This window comes from Leiobunum rupestre, chromosome 3 (genome assembly GCF_980474605.1).
Source record: "Leiobunum rupestre chromosome 3, qqLeiRupe1.1.hap1, whole genome shotgun sequence".
NCBI classification, from domain to species: Eukaryota; Metazoa; Arthropoda; class Arachnida; order Opiliones; family Sclerosomatidae; genus Leiobunum; species Leiobunum rupestre.
The window spans coordinates 698918-720404 of NC_143386.1; the positions used below are offsets into that span (position 1 = coordinate 698918).

Genomic DNA, 21487 nt, shown 5'->3' on the forward strand with positions numbered 1-21487 from the left:
GTCCACTGAAGGAAGGAGTTGTTGGTACTGGAAGACTAAGCGAAGCAGACGTGGCTTGCTGGGATTGGCTGGTGGTTTAGCCCGCAGTCTGCACTAATCCACTGAAGGAGAGCCAACAGCTGATCCGATGGACGGTGGTTTTCTTGTTTTTCTTGGATACGGCTTCTTATTTACCGAAAATGTTTTGAAGTTTTCAAAGGACGAAAGTTCTTTACAATGTTAATTGAAAATCCGCTGAAGGGCGCACAGAAACCCTCGTAGAGGGGGTCCTAATGAAGATATCCCCAAAATTTCTTGTTCCTCAGGTGCAGGGATGGTTGGAGCAACTTGACACAAAAACTCGTGACTGAAAAGCGATAATTATTTCAAAATTAGGTAGCTTTTTGAAGAGCAAAAAAATACGTGACTTGTCACTTAGAAAGCATACTAGTAGATAGGGACAGTGGGAATCTCGTTAATCCATTCATGCGCGTCACTAATTTGATGACGAGGCATTGGGTTATTACAACTTTAATTATTCACTTTTTAGTTAAAAAGGAGTACAGATCAACCCCCTGTCACAGGAGGTGTTACAAAGTGGACAGGGGGGAAATAAAATTACCACTAGCTAACAGAGCATGTGAGCTTCCAACTAGCTTATAAATAGAAATTTAATTTTAACAAAGTGGTACTATGAGCACAGCTCAGATATACGCGCCAGAGCTTCAGAAAACAATTAAAAAAAACAAAACCCCACAGGGAACCGAAGTTGGCGACCATTTCAGTTTTTTTCTGTAATATGAATATGGTTACATGAAATAATATATGGTTTTTTACATCTGTTGCTTTACAGTTGTGACTCTAGTTTATTACAATACTAGGGTAAAAAGAATAAAACATAAATGAAAGTAAGTATTAAACACAAAAGTCTTATATTGGTGCAGCAATTGCCTTGATTGCTGGGTTGATGTTCTTCCTGTTCCTCGACTGTTCGTATGTGGCCTTTGCAGCAATGGTAGCATCCTGGAACTTTGCTAACGAAGGGAGGGGATCTTATGTTACATTCAGGATCTGGTTGATTCTATCTCGCCCTGCTACTAAGGCCTTGTAACCCTGTTCCTGCTCGGTCACGACATCCGATACTAAATCAGTGACTGCGGATGTTTCAGAGATGCCTTTCAAAGCCATAAAGAACACTGCAATGTCCTTGGATCTAGTTTGATTGCTAAGCTGTGCAATCTGATCCCAGGCGGTCCTTACAGTCGAATCTGATAAATCCTTTGCTGCCTGTTTTAGTGCTGGGGCATCAGCAATGGAATTCTGCGAGTAATACGATTGGCTGATGTAAGCTAATTCGTGGATAAGTGGCAAGAAAGCAGCATCTTTTTGTTGAAATTTACTATCCAAGTACCCAAAAGGGTTGCCATTCATCCACCACCTTGCCCCTTGGTGAACTGCCATGCCAAATGCCATCACTCTTAACCGGGCCTTAACAAAAGAGTCCAATCTTGGTACATTACGCAACAGGGCAGTTAAGCTTTCTTCAGCGAGATTTATCAGTACTGCAAAGCTATCGACTGTCCATGCAGTGCCTGACACACTCCCGAATTGATTGGAACGGAGATCTAAGGAGCTAGAAGGTTTTAGTCCTATAGGTAGACCCCATCTGGGACCAAAAGCCGACCAACAGTAGAGATCGTCTTTGCATAGGACAGTCAGCAACACATGAGGAGATGCTGGGTGGGTTGCTTGATAGTATAACTTTTCAACTGATGCCTTATGCCGTTGGATTAATGTTTTAAATTTCTGAACCTGCATTAACTTCTTTACTACTCCTTGAGCATCCGGATGACCCATTGCATAATTGGTTCTACGGTATGACAAGGCCCTTGCACAGAGAGCAGTGCAGTAACTCTCTTTGTTCCTCAGTATATCCAGTGCAGTCTTAACCGCATTAACAGGCATAGCTGGTATGGTGCTCTCTACTGAATACTCTAACTCATGTTGTACAACTAATGCAACCCAATAAAGGCTATAGTATCTGCAACCCAAAAGAAAATTGTAAGCAGGCTCAACGGCTTCTGCCGGGAACGCTAGGTCATTTGCCATAGTGTTAGCCCAGTCATGGTTCAGTGCAATAAAGTTCATGATCTTCTGGGCTGTGGGGGGTTCTCTCTGCTTAGGTTTCACTACATAGTCTCTTTCCTATTATTGCATAGGAGTTATCCCTAGTGTGGTAAATGAGTTTGTCATCCGTGCGGTGCGACTCAAAGGTAACCTCTAAGCCTTCGACAGTGACTGTCCACTAAGAGAGTCATAGTTACTCCCGAATTTCTTCACTTTGACATTCAGAGCACTGGGCAGAAATCACATTGCGTCAACACTGATCAACGGCCATCGCAATGCTTTGTTTTAATTAGACATCAGATTATAGTATTTATATACCCCCAGTTCCGCTAGGCACTACTGGGGGTACCACAAGTTATACAAACTAGTTTGTAACTTTCCACGCATGTTCATCATCACGCATCCCGCAATTTCTTTTTATTTAATTAAAAAGTAAAACCACAGCACGGAACATGTATAAAAACCTTGTAAAAAGGGGTAAAGGAATAAAACCTCTTAAACGGCGTGTAAAAATAAAAACAATAAAAAACTAGCAACAACCTGGACAAATGTCCCCGAAGGTACTAGCTATGAAACGCATAACATTATCGAAAACAATCATCTTTTCTGTGAGCTTCATATCCCTGAGGTTGCCCCTAGGGACTAGATGGAGAGTGAGAGGACAATTAACTAAGTAGTGCTCAGAATTGCCTGTATCTGACCCACAAACACAGGCAGGACTGAGCACATGTCCTAAACCATGCAAGTAGCTAGGAAACTTGCCGTGACCACTAAGAATCTGCGTTGAGAAGTGGTTAGGGTTGATTGCATTGTGCCCACGTTAGGAATAAAATTCCTTGTAACATTGCCTTTATCACTGGCGCTCCAACTACGCTGCCAATGCCTCTTGGTAATGCCCCTCAAAATACTTTTAATACTGCCCTTGTCGGGTTTAATAGAATGGATCATCTGATTTGTCAATGCGCTCTTGGCCAGCGCATCCGCTCTCTCGTTACCTAGAATACCACTGTGTGCCTTAACCCAATTAAGGGTGATTCTAGCACCGTGATTATTAATCAAATCCCTAATGTTAGCACACATTCCATTAAGGTTGGAAGGATTTCCAATGGCTCGTAGATAAGATAAACTATCACTAAAGATAGATACCTCTTCATCGTGGGGTCGCTCCCTAGCGAACCACTTAATGCTCTCCAAAATGGAGTAAAGCTCAATATAATAAATACTAGGATTATAACTCATGTCGAGACGAAATGTATTTGACACGAGTTCCAATCCATTTAAAAAGACCACATATGCCGCAGAAGCGGCATTCTCCGATAGCGAACCATCGGAGAAGATCTCTAAACCTGCATTAGTGGGAAGAGCGTCTCCACTTGAAATCTCTACACGAGAGGCTGGGTGCCTTGCCCAAGGGTCGCCCGGGTTAAGAAAATTTCCACCTATTACATTGTAATCACAGTGTTTAGCGCACATCTGTTGGTATAAAGACCTTAAGATGGTTGCTTCCTCACTTACAACGCTTTCTATCGGGGTTAAGTTGGTAATTATCAATATTGCATCGGTAGATATTGTACGATATGCACAACAGACTCGAAGTGCCGCAACCCGTTGGATTGACCTGAGCTTTCGAACCATCAAAGAGTTCTCAGTCTCGCGCCACCATGCGCCAGCTTCGTAGGTGACAATACGTTCAATGCATCCTTTATATACCACTCTTAAGGCTCTATAATCCAGACCCCACTCGACCTTTGCAAAACAAGCAATGGACTGAACGAGACGAGCAACCTTATTCTTTACCTCCTCTAAGTGAGGTAAGAAGCATAAAGTTTGATCCAAGGTAACGCCCAAAACCTTAACGGTCTTGACATTAAGGATTCTCTCATTACTAAGAGAAAACATAGGAAGCCGATTCATCACCTTTGTTTTCGCAAAGGTGATTGCAACGGTCTTCCTTGTGCAGAACTTCAATTTATAAATTGAACTCCACTGATTGAGAGTATCCAGAACTTCGTTACCAAGAACCTCAAGGCCCCGCCTCGAGGAACTCCAAACCATCGCCTGCAGGTCATCTGCAAAGGCCTGAATAGCACTTGCAGCCGGGTAAACCCGACTCAAAGCGCCGTCCATGACTAAATTGAAGAGAAGAGGTCCGCTACAAGAACCCTGTGGACACCCCTTGGTAAGTGACTTACTAAGAACACTACCGCCAATATCAATCGAAGCAATTCTGTTACTTAAGAAACTTTTGTATAAATAATACAAGTTCTTTGGACAAGCAACCTGCCGGAGTCTTGATAGGACCCCCAGAACCCAGACATTGTCAAAGGCCCCCTCTACGTCTAGGGAGATAAGACTGGTGTGCAGACCACTCTCTTTGTTATGCTTAACACATTCGACGATGTTATAAAGAGCATGCGTCGTGGAGCGGCCATGTTTGAACCCATATTGGGCTGAATTCATGAGACCTCTCTTATGAAGAGAGTAGTACAGTCTTCTTGATAAGAGTTTATCAAGAACCTTACCCACTACTGACAGTAGAGAGATCGGTCGGTACGATCGAGCGTTCCGCCTATCCCTCCATTCCTTATATACAGGGTCTTTTTTTCTCGGAAAACTGTTTTTTTTTTCAAAAACTATTTATAGTACCGATTTCAAATTTGGAAGGCCAATTCTCTATACCGGGGGACATCAGTTTGAGAAATTTGAGCGTTTTCGGTAATGTTTTTCACCAATTTTGAAAAATTATTTTTCGACCACTAGGTGCGAGATAAAAAATTTCTATTATAAAGTTGTAGGCCGTCATCGAAAACCCTTAAAAATTGTTCACTCGACGAAAAACAATTTATTTATCAGTGAAAATTCGAGCTTGAAAAATTTACAAGTTGGTGAAGCCAAATTACGATTGTTTGAAACGATAATTGAAACCGAATTACCTAATCCAGTTGAAACAATGGTTAAAAAAACGACCGGATTTAAAAAACACGAGGCTATAGGTCAATCCTAAACATGCATTGGGTATTTAAAGGAAAACTTTGGGAGATTATTATCATTGTTTGATAATATTTCGAACAATGCCTCGTTATTCAGTGGCTGAGCGTACCGAGATAGTTGCCATTTACTATGGAGAAGCAGCGCAAAACCTTAGAAGAGTGACTGAAATCTTCGCAGAAAGACATCCAAATGGAGCACCATCTGTAAATACAGTAAGACGAGCAATTCACGATTTCAATCAATTTGGTAACTTGCAACCTAGGTTTCGCGGATTGGGTCAACCGGATTTAGACTTCGAGAACAATGTACTCGCGTACTTTGTGGCATATCCTCGTCACAGTTGCGCTAACGCCGCTGCTGATTTGGGTTGTTCTGCAAATCGTGTGTGGAAAATTCTTCGTAAGAATCGCTATCACCCATACAGAGCTACGCTCCACCAAGGACTAATTGACGGAGACCATCAAAGACGTTATGAATTTAGCAACTGGTTACTAAATGCTGTCCAAGAAGATAGACAATTTTTGCGCCATGTTTTGTTCTCCGACGAAGCGTCATTTTCTAGATATGGGCCCTTTAATCATCAAAACAGCCATCTTTGGTCTGACATCAACCCACATTGGGGTTTTGAATATCATCACCAGGTTCAATTTGAACGGGTCAATGTTTGGGTTGGACTTGTTGGAAACCGTTTGATTGGTCCCTTTTTCCTGCCGACGAACCTCAACGGCCAAAGGTATTTACATTTTCTACAGAACGAACTGAGTGACGCAATCGACGACCTTCCATTGGGTGAAAGACGTCAGTTGTGGTTTCAGCAAGATGGCGCCCCTCCGCATTTTTCCCGGCAAGTAACTGAGCACCTCAACAACGAGTTTCCTGAAAGGTGGATAGGGAGAAATGGTCCAGTGCATTGGCCAGCAAGGTCACCTGACTTAACACCGCTGGATTATTTTCTCTGGGGATTCGTTAAAGCAAAGGTATACGCCACGCCCATTGAAACTAGGGAGGAACTCATTAGACGAATAATCAGTGCTTGCCGAGACGTCACACCAGAAATGGTAGAGAAAGCGTTTGAGAACTTAATTGTCCGCGCACAAACCTGTGTTGCAGCCAATGGTGATATTATTGAAAATGTTTTGTAAAAATGTATGTGAATAAAATATCTGCATTTAAAAACCAAACGTGTACATTTTTTCAAGTGTGAAAACTCTACTACGTTTGTATTAGACTTGTTCCCTTTTCAATTATCGTTTCAAACAATCGTAATTTGGCTTCACCAACTTGTAAATTTTTCAAGCTCGAATTTTCACTGATAAATAAGTTGTTTTTCGTCGAGTGAACAATTTTTAAGGGTTTTCGATGACGGCCTACAACTTTATAATAGTAATTTTTTATCTCGCACCTAGTGGTCGAAAAATAATTTATCAAAATTGGTGAAAAACATTACCGAAAACGCTCAAATTTCTCAAACTGATGTCCCCCGGTATAGAGAATTGACCTTCCAAATTTGAAATCGGTACTATAAATAGTTTTTGAAAAAAAAAACACTTTTCCGAGCAAAAAAAAGACCCTGTATAAATGCAATCCTTGCCACTTTCCAAATTTTTGGGAAGTGCCCAAGAGTCAAACATGCATTGTAGAGGCGCACGAAAACCAAGGGAAAGACCAAGAACATAATCTAAAAAAATTCAATGGTAATGCCATCAAAGCCCTGGGTCTTGCCCCTTTTGAAGGAATCAATGACATTAAGTACTTACTCTTCTTTAAAATCTACGTCGTCTGACTCGACGTACGGTGCTTCGACTGACTCTCTGATTTCCTTGTGTACTTCAAGGTCATCAGCCTGCGAGTCGTCTAAAAAAGATAATTAAGAATAGTTTCATATGTTTCGGTAAGTCCCTCTGTCAGCGTGCCATCATCTCGTTCCACACAGGAGACAGCATCTTTACGTTTGGCCTTGCCAGTTGCCAATTTATAAGAAAGAGAGTAAGGATCCTCCTTCGACACAGAAGAGCAGAAGTCCCTCCAAGACTCCAACTTAGAAGAAATGATAAGGCTCTTGTACTCTCTCTGGAGAGTCAAGAATTCATGTTTGTAGCGTTCTCTCACCAAGGGATCGCTAGCCACCTGCATACGTTTTCGCGCAGTGCGTACTAAATTTCGCTTTATTCCAAGACCCTCGTTCCACCAGGGAGCCGAGTTATATGTCTTGACATAGGCCTTACGCTTCTTACTAACCTCACATGCATTATGAAAAATTTCCTTAATAGAGGATGCAGCATCATCGATCTGATCTCTAGAGACAAATGCTACCTCATTAAGAGTCTCAAGAGGACCAGCGATCTGGTCACGAAAACGATCCAAGTCCAGATCCCTCAAATTAACATACCTGTCCTTATGGACCCTATCCGTCATGGGTATATTAAAAAATATGAAATTATGGTCACTGTTGGAAATATCATCAGTGACCATATTGAAAAAATTCATAGTAGCCAATGTTAGATCTATCCAACTATTACCGTTGGTACTAGAGAAGGTGGGATCTGAACTAGGATCATTTAACACGACCAGATCCAGAGACCCCGCAAAGTCAACACAGGCAACACCTCTAGGACAATTGTCCCTTGAGCCCCAAAGATTATGATGAGAATTGAAATCACCACAAATTAACATTCTACGGCCAGAAAAGTTCCTAATCTTTTCGGAGATTAAATTTAAGTGTTCTTCCAAGACCTCCGACGGGGGAGGAGGTATATAAATGGAGAACACTAAAAAAGATAAATCCCCCGCCTTGATACCTACGATCGTAAGGTAGTCATTAGATAAAAGATTAATTAAAAGAAACCTCGTATTGAAGACGGCAATAGCTGTCCTTGGGTTCTCGTCGGAGCACACCACCCTGGATGAAAGTGGGAGACCCACCAACCTACCGTCCACCACATGAGGTTCCTGAATAACTGCGATGTCGATACCGCCCTCTTGACAAGTCTGCCTTAAAGTAGACGTGGCAACCTTCCCTTTGCCAAGATTAATTTGGACCAGTTTAATATTATTGTCCATCGGGCTTAGTGCTGAAATCGGTTCTCGATCGCAGATATTGCAGTTCCCTCATGTAGAGTGGACAAAGATTGTCCAGAGAGGAGTGCTCCGAGTTGAAGTTAGTCTTTTTATCCCTGTTACTTTTTACACAATTAATACAACCTCTAATGGCATTATTACAAACCGTGAACTTATGTTCTTCGGATCCACAAAGAGAACAAACCTGCTTTTTACTTTGATTGCAAGATGCCATTACGTGTCCAATTTCCATACACTTAAAGCACCTCGGGATAAAAAGATACTCCCTCCAACCATGAATTTGCCACCCAATACGAAGCTTCTTTTTGCCTAATTTAAGAACGTTTAAAATGGTATTTGGAATTTCTAGCACCCAATTCTTGCCAGCTTCCTTCTCTACCATTTTCTTAGTGTGAATGAAATATTTGACGGTGATTTCATCCTCCCCAAATTTAAGACGATTGCTCTCGATAAGTTTGCTTACGAGATCCTCCTTAGAGGTCTCCGAATCAACATTAAAAACAACAATCCTTGGTTTGCCCAAGGACGGACTACGCATAATCAGATTCTCAGAAAGACTCTCAGAGTCTTCAATGGTGCGTTTTAATTTAACGACATCATCCATGGTCTCTAGTTGGACGACCATACCCTTGCCCCTACAGGGTCGAACAGACTTAATATTATGGCCTTTTGGGTCTAACTCCTTTTCAAGGCGCCGCCTAAAATTATCCGCCGTTTCCTCCTTATCTTTCGGGTATAGCAAGACTACATTTTCTTGCCTCGGAGGCAATTTAACTTTAGCAACTTTTGGTTTGTTTGAGACGGAAGGCTTTCTCGTCTCAGACTTAAGGCGTTGTCGTCCAACTATTCCCATGGACTCTGCCGGAGTGGGATCTACAGATGCTGAGGCTTTCTCAGTGAACGAAGTTATACGGTGCTCTTGTTTATCAAGAATTTCGATAGTCCGGTCTTTCTGCTCACTGGAACCCATCAGTTGAGCTATTTTCAAATTACTTGCAATGACTAGGGTCTCTACCTGCTTATAAATAGTTCTAATTTTGGCACCTACGCCGATTGACACCTTACTACTTGCGTTTGTTAAAACAGATTCTAGCTCTGAAGAAAGACTCAGCAACTGATCCTCAATACGATCTTCAGTAACTTCCACCACTTCTGCCTCAGTACGGGGCCGTTTACGTTCATTAACTGAACTCGATTTACTTAATTCACCAGTTGGTGATTTGGTTGTCAGTAAAACCTCTGACTGGTTAGTTTCATTAGCCATGTGAAAAGACTTAAGATCCACAAACGTCCCTCCCCACCCACCATGGAGCCCCACCAGGGGACTTTAATTCGAAAGCCAGAGATAAGACGGGTGTATACTCAGCGCCATGAACCCACCATGGACACCGATTGACCTACTCCTCAGCAACTGAACTGCCAAAGGAGATCCGCTTGATGCAATACCGGCCAGCATGCACCATCTGTCTCAGCACAGGCCAAAACCAAAGAAGCGTGTTGGGAATTGTTGATCCGCAGAGCAACATCCCCTCAACTCCCAGGGACTTCATTCCATGCCTTACTGAATGCCTTTCACGGCAAACAAAAGGGCGAAAACAGGATGTCCAACCAAATTACCTGAAAAACAGGACGTCAAAAGACACAAAACCCAAAATACGTTTCCTAGGAAGGAAGTCTGTCACGCCAGAAAGGCAAGCGAAAAATGCGTGTTCATAATTATTTGAACTCCCCATGAAATACTCAAGGAAGGGAGCTGCCACAACACAACTTCATAAATCCCCCTGCGTGGACTTTAAGGGGATTATACGTATTCATAATTTCGTTTAACTTCCCATGAAATACTCAAGGAAGGGAGCTGCCACTAACAGTACTTCATGTATCCCCCTGCGTGGACTTTAAGGGGATCAGCAAAGGGCCAGACCAACCACAGACAACGGCACTTCGGCGAAACCAAAATCCGAACACTAAGGCTCAAAAGCACCAAACACCAAGGCAAGCTTACAACACCCTCTCCAGGAGGGTTGCCAGCCCTTTATATCCCGGAGCGTAGCCTCGTTGTAACTTAAACGAAGATCTCTCAACTTAGAGAATAAGCCCCCAAACACAAGCAAAACCGCTAACTAAAGCGGAATGCAGACGACCTGGTTCCCCCCTAACGGGAACTACTAACTCCAAGGAGTTAAGGAACCAGCCGCCGAAGAAACGAAGATAGGTTCCCCCTTGGCAGGAACTACTAGCTCCGAAGAGCTAAGAAACCTATGCGCCGAAGCGACTTACCTAACAGACCGAACATGCAGTTGGTCCCATAAACACATTATGCGGAGGGCACGACAGTTTAATGAGACGCTTGGCTCAAAATTTATCGAGTAAATAACTCTACTCTAGATCCGCCAGTTTAGCTAGAGAAATTGTTTTCTCTACCCGGAGTCACCTCGGGAGGAAGCAGCATTAATTGATGACTACCCTGGACGGTCTTGATCGAGGAGAGGCTAAAGAAGTATATTCGCTTCACTCAGACCCTGCGATAGAGGGTATTATCCGTCAAAAGATGATCAGAATAATCCAATCGCTTGACTCACAGTCGCCCTGTGTTTATGGTAAAAAAGCTTGACATGGTTTTACCTACACCATATCGGCGAGAGGGCATAGACACCCGAAACTCGCAGGCCGAAAGCTAAGTCAGTTTCTCGAGATGACAAGCTCTAGATCCGCCGACATCTGTAAGAGAATACCTCTTTCCAGGGTCACCTCGGGGAGGTTAACCGGACGGTCTGGAATGTGATGGAAGCTATCCGTTGTGCTTTCACACTCTGGCCAACCTTTGTTCCCAGGAAGTAGGAACGCCAGTATATAGACAGTGTGTCAGAATTTATAGCCCGGTGTACCTAGTAACAAAGACCATACCACCGGAGGCCTATCATCATAGTGCCCTACGCCAGCGTCCCCAAGCCCGGACAGGTGACAAATCCAGCATGGGTAGCAGAACCCTACTACTGATGGTCTCACCTTTGACGCAAGCCACTCAACCCAGCAGAAGGTGCAGCAATGGCTGGACCAATCCCCACTTCGCACACAGCAGTGGGATTTAGAATGGATGCTATAGCAACTCCAGCCGACACCCTACCTATGAAGGTAAGGAGCCAAACCCTTTGGAAAGACCTCCTAAAGGGGAACGACGAGCACACAGCAGCCCAAGTAACCCGGCACAGCTGGCACCGGAGATCCCGGTGGGCCCCAAAAGGCAGGGAAACAGGACCGCCGTGCCCGCATATGGAGGCTCGCCGCCCCACAGCAGGCTACCCAATCCGCCGAGGCGGCCAGGTTGCCTGGACCCTCTCCGTTAGCCTGAACCGAAGTTCAGTATCCAGCCCAAACCTGACCGAAGTCGGAGGTGGAGATAGGACCATTTGATCAGAGCTAACATCTCCCAGTGCGCCACCGCCCTTATGGGTTACAAGAGCCGGACCCCGACTCCCCGGTAAAGCCACCAGTTATTGCACACTCTAACCCATTTAGGGCCCAGTATATAGACATCAGATTGTTGAATTTATATACCCCGTGCACCGCCAAAGCATTACAGGGGTTACTCATCATCTGTCCCGGTCGAGCCGTTGACCTGTATACAAAGATAGGAAATGCTTCCTAAATCACATACACACAACGGTATACACCCGTATACCTGCATCTCCTACTCACGACTCACTCGTGAGTTCGTCAAAATTCACAACGATATAACGCATTACGCGTTCAAGATCGTTGATCGTTTCGTTATCCAGATTGTGGAGTCCATTCTCGCGGATTGGTCTCCTTAACAAATGGTTCGTTCTAGGACAATTACGAACATAGTGCTCTGAGTCTGCTTCCAGAGCACCGCATATGCATTTGGGGGATGCAATATGACCCAAGTTGAACAGGTAAAGTGGGAACTTACCGTGTCCACTTAGGATTTGCGTCAAATAGTAATTCGTGTTGAAGCTACCATTGACCTTAGGAAAGTACTTCTTAGTTACCTTTCCATTCTCACTCTCATCCCAGGACTCCTGCAACCTTTGAGCCGTCACCTCATTGAGCCACCTTTTAATCACCAACTTAGTTGGCTTCATCTCCATCTCCTCGGGAAGATCGGTTGCTGACTTTGCAAGAAAGTCAGCCCTTTCATTCCCTGCACACCCAGTGTGCGACTTTATCCAAGTAAAGTTGACTTGAGTCTCCATCCGTTTTAACACCTTACGGATATCATGGCATAAACCATGATTGTTTTTATGATTGCTCATTGCGTTAATAGCAAAAAGACAATCTGTAAAAACCGTTGCACCATAACCAGGACGTTGACCATGCGTCCTTAACCAGCAAATACCCTCATGTATTGCTAAGAGCTCAAGAGAAAACGCATCCACCTTACCATTAATGCGAGTGACCTCGTTGTACACTTCCACATCATCTCTGTACACAGCAAATGCCACTCCGGCACCCCGACCGGACAACGAACCGTCAGTAAACACCTCTATCCCATTGCCATTGGGTAGTTGCTCTGTGATGTTTATACTGCTTCTGACCGCTGGGTGGTCCTCCCATGGGTCGCCTGGGTAGAGGTAGTTACCACCACGTAACTCCACCCCACAGTGCTTACTGTCTTCTCTAAAAGAAAAGGACTTGAACACAGTAGCTTCCTGACTCACCACCAGGTCCAACGGTTGAATACCAGCAAGGATCCGCAGCGCATCGCTCGAGACAGTCCGGTAAGCACAAGTAATAAGAAGGGCCGCAATTCTCTGAATTGAGCTCAACTTCCTCACCATCACACTATTTTGCGTGCTCTTCCACCAAGCACCGCAAGCGTAAGCCACTACTCTCACAATACACCCATTGTAGATAGTCCTTAACGCTTTATGGTCAAGGCCCCACTCAACTTTTGCAAAACAAGCAATGCTTTGCACCAGCTTCGTCACCCGGACACTTACTTTCTCGATATGAGGAAGAAAGGAAAGCTTGCTGTCGATGGTGACACCGACAACTTTCAACTTGTCAATATTTGCAATGTTGACGGCTCCCATCTTATAGATTGGGAGCCTTTTCATTATGGATTTTGCGGTGAAGGTGATAGCCGCCTACTTTTTAATGGAAAAACTCAGCTTATAGACTTGGCTCCACTTAGTCAATTTATCCACGATCACCTTACCCGTGGTTTCGAGAGCACGCCTGGACGTGCCCCAAAAAAAAAGACTGCAAGTCATCCACGAAGGCTTGGATTAGAGAATCCTCTGGATACTCAATCCTCAGTGCGCTATCCATAACCACATTGAATAGCAGAGGTCCACTGCATGAACCCTGAGGGAAGCCGCGGGTCAGTACTCTCCGTACACAGGTACTACCTGCCCTCACCACTGCAACTCTATCCTTCAGATAGTTAACATATGTCTCATATATGTTCTTCGGACACTTAAACCGTGTAGGATTCCTGGAATCCACACATTGTCAAAAGCACCCTCGATATCTAAAGATATCAGACTGGTGTGACAATTATTTGCTTTGTTATCCCTGATTTGGTTCACGATATTGGTTAGACAGAGAGTCGTGGATCGACTATGTCTAAACCCAAATTGCTTATCGCTAAGCAATTTGTTGCTGTGGAGAAAGTAATACAACCTTCTAGACAACAGCTTATCAAGCACCTTCCCTACCACCGGAAGAAGCGAGATTGGCCTGTAGGCCTTAGCGTCCTGCCTGTCTCTGCCTTCTTTATAAAGAAAAACTAACTTAGCAACCTTCCAAAGCTTTGGGAAGTATCCCATACTGAGGCAAGTGTTGAAAAGCCTGACAAACAACGCTGGTCAAGCTAAGAAAAATATCTTGAAAAGCTCGATGGTGATACCATCCTCACCAGGAGCCTTGCCCTTTTTAAAGAGTTGATAGTCTCCAAGACCTCATCACTCAAAAATGGCTCATCATTCTGACTCATGAAGTCTTCGTGCAATGACTCCCTTATTGTCATATGAACCTCCTCATCATCATCCAAGGAGTCCTCTTTAAAAAGAGTATCCATCAGAGTAGACCACGTCTCCTCAATACCTGAGGTCAAAGAACCATTCGGTTTCTTGATGCAATTTAATGCATTCTTACACTTGACCTTCTTTGTGGCCAACTTATAGGGTAGGGAGAAAGGATCCTCCCTTGAAACCCTTGTGCAGAAATCCTGCCAGGACTTAAGCTTTGAGTCTTCTATAAGTGCTTTATAGCTCACGACGGTACTCGACCTTTAGCGCCTCCCGGGCTGCATGGTCCCTGGTTCTTTGGAACCTCCTCCTGAGCGTTCGTAACTCCTTCCTCTTCTCACTGAGTTCGCTCGTCCACCAGGGAGTGGACTTGTGCCCCTTATTCTTACGCAACCTTGAACATTCCTTCGAACGTTCAATAAAGAGATTATTATTCTCCACCGCGCATGCCTCGACCTCAACCTCATTGTTGAGTGGAGACTCCATCAACCTCTCCAAGTCAGGCACGATAATATCTTGTAACCTTTCAAGATCAATATCCTTGACACGAATTGCATTCGAATCATTCTCCAGGACAAGATCACCAATTTCAAAGAAAATGTATTTGTGTTCACTGCATGTTTCCTCGTTGCTGACACGCCATTCAATTACTCTACTCGCAATTGCCATACTGGATACCGTAAGATCCACCCAGCTCTTACCATTAACAGTCCAGAACGTCGGGCCACTACCCGGATCGTTCTCGACATTCAAATCAAACGAGTTGAACAAGTCGATTAACAACCTACCCCTCTCATCGTGATGCTTTGATCCCCAAAGCGCGTGATGGGCGTTAAAGTCACCACACAAGATAACCTTTTTTCCACTCTGTACTTCCAATTGATTCGCAATATTATCGATATGGAATTCAATGTCATCATTTGGTGGTATGTAAATAGACATAAGTATAGACATTCCACGGGAAGGCCCCGACGCTGGTCCGAGCTAAACCGAACCGTTGAAGGCCAGTCTCACCCAGTCCCGGTGCAGTGCCAGACCCGCTTCGGACCTCAGCCCGACCGGCCCAGCCCTCAGAGCCAATCCTTGTCCCGAAGTTACGGATCGGTTTTGCCGACTTCCCTCACCTACATTTTTCTATCGACTAGAGGCTGTTCACCTTGAAGACCTGCTGCGGATATGGGTACGGTCCGGCATGAAAATCAATACTTCTTACTCGGATTTTCAAGGGCCGATGAGAGTGCACCGGACTCCGCAAGAGGCGCGGAGCTTTAGGGAAACACCATCCCTATCTCCGGGCGAGCCGATTCCAGGGAGTCGAATCCTTACAAAGAAAAGACAACTCTCCCCGGGACTCCCATCTACGTCTCCGAGCTCGTTTGCGTTACCGCAATGTACCCCCGAAGGGGACAATCTCCGTGTCCGGGTTCGGGAATATTAACCCGATTCCCTTTCGGTCACCAGCGAGACTTGCATTGAGAGGTCTCGCCTCGGAACGGATTTCTCCTATCCCTTAGGACCGACTGACCCATGTTTAACTGCTGTTCACATGAAACCCTTCTCCACCTCAGTCCTCAAGGTTCTCACTTGAGTATTTGCTACTACCACCAAGATCTGCGCCAGAGGCGGTTCCAGGCGGGCTTACGCCCGGCACCTTCGACGCGGGCTTCCGCGCCCCTCCTACTCACAGCTGTTTAAAATACTAGTATTTCGACAGCTGTGGCCGGGTATGGGGTCGACGCTGAAGCGCCATCCATTTTCAGGGCTAGTTGCTTCGGCAGGTGAGTTGTTACACACTCCTTAGCGGATTCCGACTTCCACGGCCACCGTCCTGCTGTCTATAGCAACCAACACCTTTCAAGGGATCTCATGAGCGTCTCGCATCGGGCCCCTTAACCCGGCGTTTGGTTCATCCCACAGCGCCAGTCCTGCTTACCAAAAGTGGCCCACTTGGCACTCGCATCGAAGTGACTGTCCGGGCTTCAGTCGAGCAAACCGGACTTCTCACCCATTTAAAGTTTGAGAATAGGTTGAGGTCTTTTCGTCCCCAAGGCCTCTAATCATTCGCTTTACCGGATGAGACTGCAACCTACGAGTGCCAGCTATCCCGAGGGAAACTTCGGAGGGAACCAGCTACTAGATGGTTCGATTAGTCTTTCACCCCTATACCCAGGTCTGACGATCGATTTGCACGTCAGAATCGCTGCGAACCTCCACCAGAGTTTCCTCTGGCTTCGTTCTGCCCAGGCATATTTAACCATCTTTCGGGTCCCAACGTGTACGCTCTTGCTCCGCCCCGTCGACGAGGCGATCGGGACGGGGCCTTGGTGCGCCCGCGTCCATCGTTTTTAACTTGCTTTCGCTTGCCTTCGATTCTAGTTAACGTCGCTTCCTTTCAGCAGTCTTCGATTGTAGCGAAGCCTCGCGGCTGTAAAGTGATTCCTGTCAACGAGATCATCTTCAAAGTGTGAAGATGAACTACTTATCGTTTTTAACTTGCTTTCGGTTGCCTTTGATTCTAGTTAACGTAACAACGTCGCTACCTTTCGGCAGTCGTCGATTGAAGCGAAGCCTCATGGCTTTAAAATAATTCCTGTCAACGAGATCGTTTTCAAAGTGTAAGGATGAACTACTTATCGTATTTAACTAGCTTTCGGTTGCCTTCGATTCTAGTTAACGTAACAACGTCGCTACCCTTCGGCAGTCTTCGATTGTAGCGAAGCCTCGCGGCTTTAAAGTGATTCCTGTCAACGAGATCGTCTTCAAAGTGTGAAGATGAACTACTTATCGTTTTTAACTTGCTTTCGCTTGCCTTCGATTCTAGTTAACGTCGCTACCTTTCAGCAGTCTTCGATTGTAGCGAAGCCTCGCGGCTGTAAAGTGATTCCTGTCAACGAGATCGTCTTCAAAGTGTAACGATGAACTACGTATCGTATTTAACTAGCTTTCGGTTGCCTTCGATTCTAGTTAACGTAACAACGTCGCTACCTTTGGCAGTCGTCGATTGTAGCGAAGCCTCGTGGCTTTAAAGTAATTTCTGTCAACGAGATCGTCTTCAAAGTGTAACGATGAACTACGTATCGTATTTAACTAGCTTTCGGTTGCCTTCGATTCTAGTTAACGTAACAACGTCGCTACCCTTCGGCAGTCTTCGATTGTAGCGAAGCCTCGTGGCGGTAAAGTGATTCCTGTCAACGCGATCGTCTTCAAAGTGTGAAGATGAACTACTTATCGTATTTAACTATTTTTCGGTTGCCTTTCAATCTAGTTATCGACACTTGTACAATATTACGTTTCAAGCAGAAACTACATTCGTCCAAGATGAAAAATAACTAGCTTTCGGTTCACTAATGATTTTAGTTATTGACAACTGTTTCTTTCCTTTTTCCTTTGTGGTGAAGCCTGGCTGCATTTAAGTTATTTACAACCTAAACGAAGATTCCAGTTTTAAGTGGAAGCTTAAATCGACCGAGTAGAGAAACCACTAGCTTTTGGTGGCCTACGATACTAGTAATCGACTGCATCGCAGATATCTTAACGTACAATTGGAAACTGGTCTCGTGAAAATATGGCTTGATCCTGATCGCTTATAAATCCTAAACAGCGTTTGAATTTTTTTATTGATGTATCAAATTGCGTCTTTAATTATTTATACCTCGGTATCAATCACTAGTTTATTTTTTGTGTTAGCAACTTATATTTTAAAAGTGTTCATTTATCATTATTTATATTAGCAATTGCTAGTTTACTATTTTGTATATTTTTGCACTAAAATCGACTAGACGTAATATACCCATTAATAAAAGAGGTATTGAGGAATAAAAACTAATTTTTCACGTGAATCACGTCGTCATTTCAGTGTATAAACTGCAGGTTATTTAAACTCCATAACGAAAAGGTAGAAATTCCCGCGCAAACACGTATTTTAAAAATCATTTAAATAGTACAACATTATAAAGCAACCTTTTTTAAGAATTAAAGTTTTCGTTGATTTCTATTTTGCTTTATTTTATTAACAGTAAGTAGTAAAAATACCTAATATTAATTAAACTATAGTACTATACAATATATACCTAACCAGTAGGTTATACTCGATTTTATGTGTCATTGGTACGTTCGAGCCAGTCAAAAGAATCATTACAACCATTGTATCTTATTTTTAGGCCGTCTAGTGGATTGGAGATACAAGCAACAATACAAAGAGAGAAGGCATAGGAATCGTTCCAAAAAGGCAAACTCGGTGGATAAAGCTTTTAAGGTCGCAAGATTCAAAAACCTATTCTGGAAACCTTTTGGGTTATATGTCGCTTTTCAAGATAGTGAATTAAAACTTTCTTGTAATAAGTTTAACTCGTTAGGCAACGGTATACTAGCCAATTCAAAAAACAACCGAAAAGAACTTCAAAAATGAATTGCAAGGTAGAGGCCTACCACTAGATATTAAGCTGTTTATACTATCACGGTAAGCCGGGTTGGCTTTTTCGCAATAGGTACAAAGGCCTACACATTCTTACCCAGCAAACACAAATCGTCCCTGGGACGTCCCAGCATGGTCCATAGAGCCCAGCTTGGTCCCGTCCAAAATTCGTCATACGGGACGAAGAACGGACGTCCCATTTTAGTCCGCGTAGTACCAATTTCGCGACATCCGATATTCAGCCCAATCGACGTCGCATGGATCTCCACTATTCGTCCGAAATGTTTCGTCCATCAATACTATCTAGAGGTGCGTTTATCAGCAATTAATTTTATTTTTTTTCACCTGTATTTGTATTTGAGCTGATAATGATTAATGAACCACAAAATATTAATTTTATTATGAATATTATTATTTAAATTTACGAGTTTATTTAACGTGAATTAATGAAATTACGTGTTAAATCAAAACTAATTAAATATTTAATTAATTTTATCATTCTTAATTTTTATATTATTATTTTCATTTGATGAATTATTTCTACCATCACAGCAAAAAAGCTGCGTTGGCCGAGCTAAAGTCCTTTTAAAATATCTGGTAGCCCAGTTTGCAGTTACTTTTGTAAGACGCCATTACTCGATACTTTGGAATCGGTCACCATAAAGTCCATAATGCGTTCTACACAAACGTTAAAGATTATAACATAGTAATCTCTAGTATCGCTGATAATCAAAGTCTATTTTGACTCGTTACCTTTATGGAGTATTCATCTTCACTCTCACTGAATGGTGGACTCATAGTTCAAATGTGTTCGTGAATAGTTTAGTGAATTTGTATTTCCAAAAGTAAGATTTGCAGTGTATTCTCCGAAAGTTACGGAAGGTTCGCTGTTTTTAAAGTTCATTTTGGACCTGTACATGTTTCAATTTAACTTTTTAAGTTTATTATTCATTACTCTCACTGAGTGGTTCGCCTAAAGCTTTATTTTATACTGTGATATTTTATATAGTTAAATTGTAATTCCAAAAGTAAGATTTGGATAGATATTAAAATTAAGCTTCGAGAAACAGCAATTTCTAGAGTACATTTTTCATCCGATAGTCTTAATTTTTTTTAAGGAATAGTATTAAATGGCTTAATTTTATTTTGCTTCTGATTTAAAATTAATTTTATTGTTTTTTACATTTGTATACTCCCCAGTAGCAAAAAACAGTCGGGCCGACTGATAAAAAAGGTGTCGGGTGGCCTGCTTTTTTGCAAAGTCGGCCGGCCTTACTCGATGTCCGAGGCAACGGCTAGCCGATGGACAGTCGGTAAAGATGACTGGTGGACTGTTAGCCGACTCTAAAACGGAAACTGATAAGGCGGTCGGCTGAGAGACTATTCAGAAGTCTTGTCGACTTCGAGCCGACTCTAAAACGGACACCGATAAAGCAGTCGGCTACGTGACTGTTAAGAGCCCTTGTCGACTTCGAGCCGAATCTAAAATGGACACTGATAAAGCAGCCGGCTGAGATACTGCTCAGAAGCCTGGTCGACTTTGACCCGACGTTTAAACGGATACTGATTAAACGGACGCTTTAGTGACTTTTAGATGACTTTCCGACTTCGAGCCGACTTAAAAAGTATATTCATTTATTGCTCTGCCTAAAAGCGGCTTAAAAGTTTACCAAGTTCAAACTTACTCTAGAAACGCATTTACCCACTGCTCTTAAGAACGCAAGCCAACTTTTAAATTGTAATATAAGTTAGAAATAGACAAAAATTCAAAACAAAAGTTCTTTATTTATTTCAAGCAAATTTGAGATTAGCCGACTGTTGTGCACTTCTTCCTTCCGCCATTTCTGTCCTTAGAGTGCTTTACCCAATCCTTAATCAGTTGCTCTATTTCGTTGTCGGTTGCACGAAGACATTTGTGGTTAGAACGTACAGCGTCTACAAAAAAGTTTAATTAGTTTCAATTCTGTGTATGATTGCGATAAAAGTTAAAAATAAAAGATACTTTATGGGTGAATTAAAATGATTAAATTAAATGTTGACCCTCTATTTTAGACTAGAATAATCTTTAATTTATTTAGTATGTTTTTATTATAATCATACCAGAAATATCAACTAACCCTCAAAATTATATTTAGACTTGTTTAAATATACTATTCTTAACAATCTAAATTTGTCATTTTTTCATTTAAAATTTAAATAAATGGGAGTTTTTACATTAAAATATATTTGCTACTAGCTTTCTCAGTTACAGACTGATATATCAGACTAGAAATATGATAGTTTACCCTTAAAATTTGATTGTGGCATGATGAAGTAGACTGAATCTTGGAAAATTTACAATTTTGGTGTCCGACGGAGGATTTAACAAACTAAACTTTTCAAATTTGGAGAATAGAAATTAAATTAATTCTAACACATAGTGCTATTAGCTTTCTCAGTTACAGAGTGATATATCAGACCAGAAATATCAACTTTAACCCTCAAAATTATATTTGGACTTGTTTAAATACACTATTCTTAACAATCTAAATTTGTCATTTTTTCATTAAAAATTTAAATAAATTGAGTTATTACGTTAAATATGTTAGCTTTCTCAGTTACAGACTAATATATCAGACCAGAAATATTAAAGTCCCTTAAAATTTGATTGTGGCATGATAAAGTAGACTGAATTTTAGAAAAATTAAAATTTTTGTGTCCAACGGAGGATTTGAAATGACTTACTTTTTTTTCTGTTTCAGTGTTAACAAGTCCTTCCATAACTGCTTACCAATTATTCCAAAATATCCATACACCTATTTAATTATACGCGACTTTTAATTAACATATAAAAATAACTGGGTGTCTAGCAGGTAAGATTAAAAAACAGAAAATAAATTTTTTATAATCTGTTTTTAGTTTATTT

At 42.6% G+C, this 21487-nt stretch overlaps 2 protein-coding genes and 1 pseudogene across 2 annotated transcripts; all 3 read right to left on the reverse strand.

Moving 5' to 3' along the window:
• Positions 1-2838: 2838 nt before the first annotated feature.
• Positions 2839-4233, reverse strand: LOC149949068 (uncharacterized). The gene has a single exon (XM_090169150.1). The coding sequence runs from the start codon at positions 4231-4233 to the stop codon at positions 2839-2841; it is 1395 nt and encodes a 464-aa protein (XP_090025276.1).
• A 7525-nt stretch (positions 4234-11758) lies between these two features.
• On the reverse strand, positions 11759-15110 carry LOC149949069 (uncharacterized). Its single transcript, XM_090169152.1, has 4 exons — positions 14430-15110; positions 14057-14368; positions 13137-13283; positions 11759-11791 (listed from the first exon to the last, which is right to left on the reverse strand). The coding sequence occupies exons 1-4, from the start codon at positions 15108-15110 to the stop codon at positions 11759-11761; spliced, it is 1173 nt and encodes a 390-aa protein (XP_090025278.1).
• Positions 15111-15307: 197 nt separating this feature from the next.
• On the reverse strand, positions 15308-16575 carry LOC149949070 (large subunit ribosomal RNA; annotated as a pseudogene).
• Between the last annotated feature and the right edge of the window lie 4912 nt (positions 16576-21487).